The 9,706-nt window shown below is 38.9% G+C and overlaps 1 protein-coding gene across 1 annotated transcript in view; it reads left to right on the top strand.

The window, feature by feature from the left end:
• LOC107653164 (voltage-dependent calcium channel subunit alpha-2/delta-2-like) overlaps positions 1–9,706 on the top strand; it is a 32,506-nt gene that overhangs the window by 3,042 nt on the left and 19,758 nt on the right. The window contains exons 2-11 of the mRNA XM_016439809.1: positions 2,992–3,073; positions 5,132–5,248; positions 5,324–5,383; positions 5,944–5,988; positions 6,321–6,444; positions 6,520–6,651; positions 8,091–8,148; positions 8,378–8,428; positions 8,506–8,605; positions 8,978–9,061. Of these exons, the coding sequence (XP_016295295.1) occupies positions 2,992–3,073; positions 5,132–5,248; positions 5,324–5,383; positions 5,944–5,988; positions 6,321–6,444; positions 6,520–6,651; positions 8,091–8,148; positions 8,378–8,428; positions 8,506–8,605; positions 8,978–9,061 (853 nt within the window). The remainder of the gene's footprint in view (positions 1–2,991; positions 3,074–5,131; positions 5,249–5,323; positions 5,384–5,943; positions 5,989–6,320; positions 6,445–6,519; positions 6,652–8,090; positions 8,149–8,377; positions 8,429–8,505; positions 8,606–8,977; positions 9,062–9,706) is intronic.

Here is a 9,706-nt window from a genome sequence, read left to right as displayed (position 1 = left end):
CTGTGTGTGTGTGTGTGTGTGTGTGTGTGTGTGTGTGTGTGTGTGTGTGTTTCTGGGCATGCTCAGATCAGCTGCTGAGAGTGCATCAGATCGTCTGAATCACTGACACACACACCCTGATACACTCTCACCTCTACATATTGTGTAACACATGCTGTTAAACGTGCAGGAAGCCAGAGCATGTGTGTGTTTACAGTAGCTGTGATGGAAAGCGGAGACTGAAATCTTGCTCTGCATTCCTCTAGAATAATGAAATGTCATCTATGATATTAATTTGCCAAGTGACCTTTATCCCCTTTTCAGTAACGTCAACTACCTTAAGTAGTAAGAAGACACAAGTATGCCAATAATTATTGTTTTTGCCAATATTTTTTCAATCATTAGTGCCTTTTGATAACTCTCCTACCCAAATACTCACTTTTTCATCAGACAATGTGAAAATATAGGCCTAATTAGTGTGATTATGGCCAATAACTAATATGATGGCTGATATTGTAAGTGTGTGTGTGTGTGTGTGTGTGTGTATAGAGAGAGAGAGTATCCAAAATTGTCCAGTCGTCTTATCCTCTCAATTAACACAGATTATTAAAAGCTCGACCCATAGAGATTTATGATCTTCTCTTGTTAATTGACAGTTGCGATTTAATTAGGTTCAGAGTGTGGATGCTAAACGACCTGAACTTATGTAATATAACATAACTGCAGTCGAGCTGTAATCATGTACAAATCTGTTGTCGTGGAAACAGGTGATATTTGTGATCAGACTGCAGGGTTGTGATTTAACCGTACATGCTGTTCTGTAACAGAACCGATGGTTTAATGAAGCCGAACGGACCACACAGATGCTAAATAATTCATCTTCATCTGTAGACCAGGACTGTGATCCATTGAGCAGCACTGTTTGATTGTAGCCTGTGTGTTTGTGGACAGTATAAACACATCGCTTTCCTGTACATTGATTATATTGATCGGTTTAGCCAACTGTGAGGATATTATATCATGTTCTGTAACTGATACTGTGTGTAGTACGAATGAGGACAGTTCAGTTGAGGTCACTAAAAATAAATTGGCATTACATTACATTACAGTATTGCAGAGAAATACAATCCATGTTAATGTTTTCTGATCATCGTCATCGTATTGTTTATATCGTATATACAGTCGTTCGGGTAATTTGAGTTGGCGGTCAACCTGAGGAGATTTATTTTACGAAAAATCGGCTGATTATCCCACACACGGCAACCCAGATATTGATTTACGTAGAAATTTTACAATCTTACCTAAATAGTAGCAGGGGCGTTGTGTAATGCTGCGTAAATTGGTTGTCCTGCGAAACTGTATTGTCATACCGCCTAGTCCTACTCAAGAGGATGGCTCAAGTTATTTCACTGTCAACAGTAAAGATTAACTCCTAAAAAATGATATGTATCTGTTAGAGGGCTCTATGTAGAATTCAGAAACCCTTGTTATTAGCAACACCGGTGGCCATTAAGTGAGCTGTGGTCAGCAACTTATTGCTCGTGCTCTAGCAGACACTCCATAGTAATGCAAGCGAGCGACGGTTAATGTGATTCACCGACATCATGTCGACAGATGAGGTTCATTAAAATGACACTGTTATGATCGTTTCCCTTGGATTTTCCCAGCAAAACTGAGTCCTTCACATAAAAATTAGTCTACATGCTCTAATTTTTTACGTTTCCTTACATGCTGTTCACACATTGGCAGTAAAAAGCGATTAATACTTGAAAATCCTTTCATAAAGCCACTTTAAAATTGTGTCCATAGCAACAAGTAGCTAAATTTAGCTAGCAAGCTAATGTCACTTGTCAGCTAGCAAGAAAAGTTGTAGAGCAGCACAGCTTTTCCTTCTGCTCTGTAATAATATTCAGTGAGCAAATATCTGATAGTATAGGCCTATATTTTATTACATACTTAGCCAGTTTGCACTGAGCACCAAAACAGCTTCTTTCATTGTTTGTTTTTCTTTCTTCTTTTTTTTCCTTTTGGAAGATGGAACCATGGATGAACTAAAGGGGTAGTTCACCCAAAAATGGAAATTCTGTCATTAATTAATCCCCCTCATGTAGTTTCACACCCATACGACTTTCGTTCCTCTTCTGAACACAACTGAAGATATTTTTCATGACATCCAAGAGCTTTCTGTCTCTCCATAGGCAGCAATGCAACATACACATTCAAAGCCCAAATGGTAGGCTGTTTTAAGACTGTTACTCCATGTGACGCCAGTGGTTTAACCTCAATTTTATTAAGCGATGCAAGTGCTTTGTTTGCACAAAAAAAACATAATTTACAACTTTATTTATGAAAATGTAAATTTATTTGAAACCTACTACAGCGCATGCGTGTACAAAACATCCAGTACGTAATGGATCTGATCCAGTACATCAAGGCACTACAGGCTGCAGCAACAGTTCATTACACTGTAGTCCTGAGGTCAATTTCACTCGACAACTCAGACGCAAGTTACACGGAAGGACCATTTTGAAGGCTCAGGAAACCTTTGCAGGTGTTTTGAGTCGATTAGCTGATTGGCATGTCACCATATTCTAATTTGTTGAGATAGTGAATTGGTGGGTTTTTGTTAAATGTGAGCCAAAATCATCACAATTAAAAGAACCAAAGACTTAAACTACTTCAGTCTGTGTGCATTGAATTTATTTAATACACGAGTTTCACAATTTGAGTTGAATTACTGAAATAAATGAACTTTTCCACGACATACTAAGATGCACCTGTATTATGCTAAGTTTCATGACAGAAATCAGGGATTTATATCACTGTAGGTGGATATATCATGGCATTTTTTTGTTATTTTGTTGTAAATCTATATAAAAATGTATATGATATGTATGAGATATACAGCTACAGTGATATAAATTCCTGATTTCTGTCATGAAACTTACAGCAGTAGCTGTGTTTGTCCATTGTGTAATGGTTTTATTGTGTGTGTGTGTGTGTGTTATGTAGGATCATGCACTGGGCTCGTCGCATTGAACAGGAGATTGACAGAGTCCTGCAGCACATCAGTGGCGCTCAACAACTGAAAGGGGTAAGACTGTGTGTGTGTGGCTTTTCCAGTATCTCTGTCAAACGTGTGCTCATTACCGTGGGTCTGGCTCGCATGTCAAACACCCACGAACAATGAAGAACTCAGACACTCATGCAGAATATAATGATCCTGCCATTCCACCACCGAGAGTCTACAGCGTCTGAATGCATCCTGAAGCTCTGTGTGTGCGTCTGCTCACATCACTGAGAGAGAACAGATGGTTCGCCCCTCATTCATTTACCCAGAATGCCACAGTGCTGTAGACAGAGCGCTTCACTGCTGATGATGATCAATACAGGCATATAACCAGCACGTTTGTAGATGCATTATTTGTTAGGTCATCATTATTATTTAAGATAAACAGGTTTCTAATGATAACTAATGATCTTTTAATGAAGAACCTCTAGAGATGAGATTAAAACCCGACGGGATTTTATTCAGCAGAAATACACATCATGTGTCATCTGAACCATCCTGACCCTGGATAATGCTCTTGACCCTAACACTTGACCTCTGACCTCGACTTTCATCAGTCTTTGTAAGAGGAGTGTTTGATTGTCTCTCCATCTCTACAGACTCATTATATTTCTCTCAGAGTGTGCATTTGTTTAATGAATTTTGATGCATTTATGCATTTTTTGTTCACATTTTCACCATTAAATATCACTGATAATGCATTACATTTTTTTGTTGTGACGTATTTAATTTATGAGGAGTAACATCATAGTTGGAAAAACTGAAAGTAAAATGAAATACAGGATGGAAAATTGTGGTGTGCAAATTGCATTCAGCTCTAATTTTGTGCCGTTGTCACATTTGCATATTTCAAATTCGAAAACCAAAACAATGCAAACAGATAAACATTGTTAAATAAATCATTTTATCCAGCAGGACTAGATTGGATTGTGTAATTGCTGTAATATTGATTTATTTAGTTTTTTTTTTTTCTTTGGGATAACAAGTTCATGGGCTTCATCTTGACTCATTGTCTTGGTTTAAATGCTGCGTCTGAAAGTTCAAGTTGTCAGTGTGTAAGTCTGTGTGTGTTTGATGTTCCTGTATTGATCTGAGCTCTAAACAGCTCTTGTTCTTGACTCGGAGGTTATTTACCGGGTTAATGAGGCTTCAGTCACGCCGCTGGATTTTCAGCAGCCGTTGTCTCACACCTCACGCTGGAGCGCAAACACTCATTTACACAAGGTGGAATCACTGCAAAATGAGTTTATTTTTAGTGCGTCACGTCTGACAGGAAGTTACACGGGTTTCCCAGTGATGAGCATTAATAATGCAAAGCACAAACATGCAGCTCGCTCACCATTTCCCCCAGCTGATGGATCCTCTTTAGTATATTTAGTACATCAAGAGAATATATATGTGCCATTCAAAAGTTTGGAGTCAGTAAGATTTTTTTTAAGTAATACTTCTATTTAGCAAGGATGCCTTAAATTGATCAAAAGTGGCATTTACAATGTTACAAATTTTTTTTCCAAATCAATGCTTTTCTTTTGAGCTTTCTATTGATCAAAAAATGCTGAAAATGATAATCAGAAATGTTTCTTGAGCAGCAAATCAGCATATTAGAATTATTTCTGAAGGATCACGTGACACTGAAGACTGGCGTAATGATGCTGAAAATTCAGCTTTGATCACAAAAATAGATTACAATTTTATATATATTCAAATAGAAAACAGTTATTTTAAATTGTAATAATATTTCACAATATTACTGTTTTTACTGTATTTTTAATGAAATAAATGCAGCCTTGGTAAGCAAAAGAGACTTCTTTCAAAAACATTTAAAAAAATCTTACCAACCCCAAACTTTTGAATGGTAGTAAACGTTTTGTGGTGTGTAATACATAATGTAAGTATTATGTGTTATTGTTTTATGGATGTTGTAAATGTTTATTTGCTGTGCTCCTTGCTTCCTTTGCTAAGTTATATTACTCTGAACGCATTTCCCAATCATTTATACATTGGTTTGAATCTGTAGGACAGCAGTAGCAGTTGCTATATATATATATATATCATCAAGAGGATGTTTTGATGATGTTTCAGATCTACAGTGAGAAGAGAAGGCAGTTCAGTCTGGTCAGAAATAACCCTCGAGAAATCATAGAGAAAGTTGCGACTGACATCGAGAGACTGCTGGCCAAGAAACGCAAAGCGCTTGAGGTAAGAAAACACAAAATCACACACGCATTTCCTTAAGGATAATTTTTGACGGTTCTGGTCTGTATTTTCCTCCAGAAACTTGCGAGTGAAGCAGAGCGTCTTCAGAAAGATCATCGGTGGCAGGATGGAATCAAGGTCAGATGACTTTAACCTCACCACTTCATGGTTTTTACGGTCACTTATGTGCATTACACAATACTTTTTGCACAGTTTGAAATTTCATTTATCACATTGCTTTTGCATGTGTGAGTCATCTGAGTCGATTCAGACCAATGACTCCTGTATTGTTTCAACTGATTCATTAAAATGAACCGCACCTCTCGAGCGTTTCATTCTTGAATCGAACACTGCGCTTTTTTTTTTCATCTGCGATACTTGATGCTCTTTTTCCTCTGACATTCACATCTATGTTTCTCTGCTTTACAGACAAACACACACACGCTGTGAGTCATGATTTCTGTGAGTCTGTAGCTGGAGGGTCTGTTTAAACCCAATAGATTGCGATGTCTCGTTTTTCTGACTGATTTGACTCATTAGAGCTGTTCAGCTCGACTGACCACACATGATCATACAAGTGAATTGTGCTGAACTAAGAGTTTGTCATGTGGAGGACATCTGTATTTGAATCTTCAGGTTCTCGAACTGATCCTAAACAGCAGATTTTTGTATCTCTGTTCTGTGTGTGTTTATTTCAGGAGGAAAATATTGAATATTATAACTCTAAAGCAGAGATGGACTATGTGAGTACATCTCTATCTATCGCCCATGAGAAAACGACCGTAACAAATCTTACAATGCAAGACTTTCAGTGTAGATTTTCATGGTTTAAAAGTGGGCCTGTGAACTATTTTAAGAAAAGCATATGTAATGTAAAGGAAAATGATGCTTTTTTGGTATGTTTTTAGAAAATATTCATGCATTCATACACCATTTCTTTTTAGAAGCTGGATTCTCAAACTTCTAACTCCGAAAGTACTATTTTGCATGTTCATTTATCACCATATGACAATGATTGTGAAGGTCAAACTCAAGCTGAAACAATGGACTCTGATTATATCATGATTCTCATCAGGACGGTGAGGACATTGACTCCCAGATGTCGTTGAAACTGGAGTTTGTGTATGATCCGAACTTCAAAAACCATGTGAATTACTCACACACCGCCGTCCAGATCCCCACAGACATCTACAAAGGCGGTGAGGAACCAGACTGATTTGATTAGATCTCTGTATGAGTCAATGAGAGTTCATGACGTATCTGTCTGTCGGTAGCTCCGGTGATTCTGAACGAGCTGAACTGGACACAGGCGTTAGAGCGAGTCTTCATAGAGAACAGCAGAGACGACCCATCGTTGCTCTGGCAAGCATTTGGTAGTGCCACCGGCGTCACAAGATACTATCCAGGTAACTCTGTGCATGATGAGGCAGATCACAGTTTGTTTTGTGTGAATTGTGATACCAACCAATCGGATTGCAGCCTGAGACCACTAGAGGTCGATCGATAGTGAATTTTGCCGATACCGATAGCTAGGTTGGACCACACTGGCCGATACGATTAATCAACCGATAGTTTTTTTAAAGGGGTCATATGACGTTGCTAAAAAGAACATTATTTTGTGTATTTGGTGTAATGCAATGTGTTTATGCGGTTTAAGGTTAAAAAAACATTATTTTACACATAATGTACATTATTGTTTCTCGTCTATGCCCCACCTTTCTGAAACGCGTCGATTTTTACAAAGCTCATCGTTCTGAAAAGTGAGGTGTGCTCTGATTGGCCAGCTATCCAGTGCGTTGTGATTGGCCGAATACCTGATCTAGTGCATTGTGATTGGCCGAATGCCTCAAGTGTGTGACGGAAATGTTACGCCCCTTACCGTACTGTGATGCCGTGTCCCGGCACAATGAGACAACACCAATAAAACCCATTACAAACGAGCCATTTTTAGCATCCAGTGGGGACATAATTACTGATTATAATGACTTATACTGTCTTTTTACGCGTTGTGTTGCTTATCGTGCCTGCATTTGTGATCGGAGAAACGACAAACAACAAGCGCTACTCTACACTGCTCAAAACTCGCGTTTGAATCGTCAGTGGCAAATTCTTTAAATATGAAAATGTACTTACAGGCTGTGAGTCAAAAGCGCCAGACTGTCCTTGCAAAGTTGGAATTGCCCCACTTTATAGAAACAGACACCGGCATTGTAGGCTACTCTCACAGGAAACAGTCCTCGTCCTCCATAAAATGCGCTGCACACATCTGAATATTTGGTTTGAACTGTTTCGGAACAGCGTTGTAAATACAACTTAACCACTGATTTCTAGTTGTTTCCTCTTTTGGAAGGCCAAACAAAGTAGTTTCGCTTTCATAACAAAACACACAGCGCCTTCACAACATGGCGGTGGTGGCAGCAACAATACTACAGTGAGAATCAAAGTTACGCCTTCTTTCTTTGCGTGAACATTTGGGTGGCGTTATGCAAATCTTCCCACATCGTGACGTAGACATGTGGGGTGTGTTAGAACGAGCCGTTTTAGGTAGGTGTGGTTGACTCTTTAACTTTTATAAAGAATCTCTCTTTGGATTTGAGACTTTAGTCTTTCCAACTTTACACATCTTCTTTATGCACCAAGAGCTTGTAACACTCCAAAGAGAAAGGAAAAATTGAAATCGCATCATATGACCCCTTTAAAATGGATTCTGAACGGAAACTAAAATAGTGCTTCGCACTTGTTCCAGCAATGGACTATCGGTGCCGATTAATCGGCAAAACCGATCAATCAGTCGACCTCTAGAGACCACATATGTGCCAAATAAGTAACACATTTTCTTTTGTAGCTGCTCCCTGGAGAGCGCCAGATAAGATCGACCTTTATGATGTACGACGCCGACCATGGTAATGCATTTCCTTTCAAGTGTTTGATTATTGTTTCTTTCAGTGAACCAGTATCTGCGTTTGGAGACTTCTAATCATTGGTCAAACTGTCCAGTAAACCTACAGTAAATCAACTTTTTTGTGCATAGTCAAACAGTTGATTTGAGCTTTGATTGGTCAGTTTAGGTTTGAGGGCGGGGCTTAACGGATCTTAATGCTTAAACTTGTATCGCTGTTTTCCTCATTCAAGGTACATTCAAGGAGCGTCCTCGCCCAAAGATATGGTCATCCTCGTAGACGTGTGAGTATTTGTGTGTCCTGTTACAAGCTTTACGTTTGCTTGGTTTTGTTTAACATTGACATCTTTCCCATTCACAGGAGCGGAAGCGTCAGTGGACTCACTCTCAAACTGATCAAAGCTTCGGTCATGGAAATGCTCGACACACTCTCAGACGACGATTACGTCAATGTGGCCAGGGTCAGTCAGCTACTTTTGATTGCAGGATTTTGAAAGTAGCTTTGATTTGATAGCCCAATTTGGATTTTCGTGGGCAATATCTATCCGAATTGTCCAAAGAAATGCATTATTTTGCAGGAAACATTTAAAAAGAAATGCTGGATTTACTCAATATTTTACTCAAATTTCAAAGTGCATCATCCATTGAAAAAATTACACACTTGGTAATCACCTGATAAAATATTCTAAAAATATTTGCAGACATAATGGAATAAAAATGCTTTAATTAAGCTAAATAAGTTAGTTATGTGTTAAATAATCACTTTTTTTTTCTTTTTATTTGAGTTCATGAAGCTGTATATTTGCATTTTCTCTCTCTCTTTCTTGTCGTAGTTCAATGAGAAGGCCGAGGCAGTGGTGCCCTGTTTTAAGCACCTGGTTCAGGCGAACGTGCGCAATAAGAAGATCTTTAAAGCAGTAGAAATATAAACCAGGTCACAAGAAAAACCACAGCTCATTTGATTAAAGAAAAGTCGTGATTTATTTCTTTGCTCTTTTGCTTCAGACGTATTATTCTAATCTTCTCTCGCTCTGTTTCTCGTTCTCAAACAGAAGACGAATGTTCCTCGAGCCAACTGTAATAAAATCATCATGTTATTTACTGACGGAGGGGAGGACCGAGCTCAGGACATCTTTGAGCAGTACAACTGGCCCAATAAGACGGTCTGATCATCACCGCCCATACCATTTCACATGACATGATATGATTTATATCTTCTTTCTCTGTTGAGCGTCTTTTATTTCTGGTGTGCCGTTGTCCTCTGGAAGTGCTTGTTCCTCATAATTAGCCCTTTCCTCCAGCGAAACCGCTCGTTTCCTGTCTAATTTGCCGGGGTAATTGTGGGATATGTGATGGTCTCTGCAGGTCCGCGTGTTCACGTTCTCGGTGGGGCAGCACAATTATGATGTCACTCCGCTGCAGTGGATCGCATGTGCTAATAAGGGTGAGACACATGCTCATTCAGAGGAGATGCATTAAAATGAAAAAAATCTGCCTGTAATGTGAAGATATAAGTTGACTTATATGGTGATGCATGTTGAACTGTACAGAAATTACACGTG

Source organism: Sinocyclocheilus anshuiensis, unplaced genomic scaffold (assembly GCF_001515605.1).
Source record: "Sinocyclocheilus anshuiensis isolate Anshui unplaced genomic scaffold, SAMN03320099.WGS_v1.1 scaffold211, whole genome shotgun sequence".
NCBI lineage: Eukaryota > Metazoa > Chordata > Actinopteri > Cypriniformes > Cyprinidae > Sinocyclocheilus > Sinocyclocheilus anshuiensis.
The sequence above is the reverse complement of the archived record's forward strand: the minus strand, read 5'-3'. Positions and strand labels throughout refer to the sequence as shown.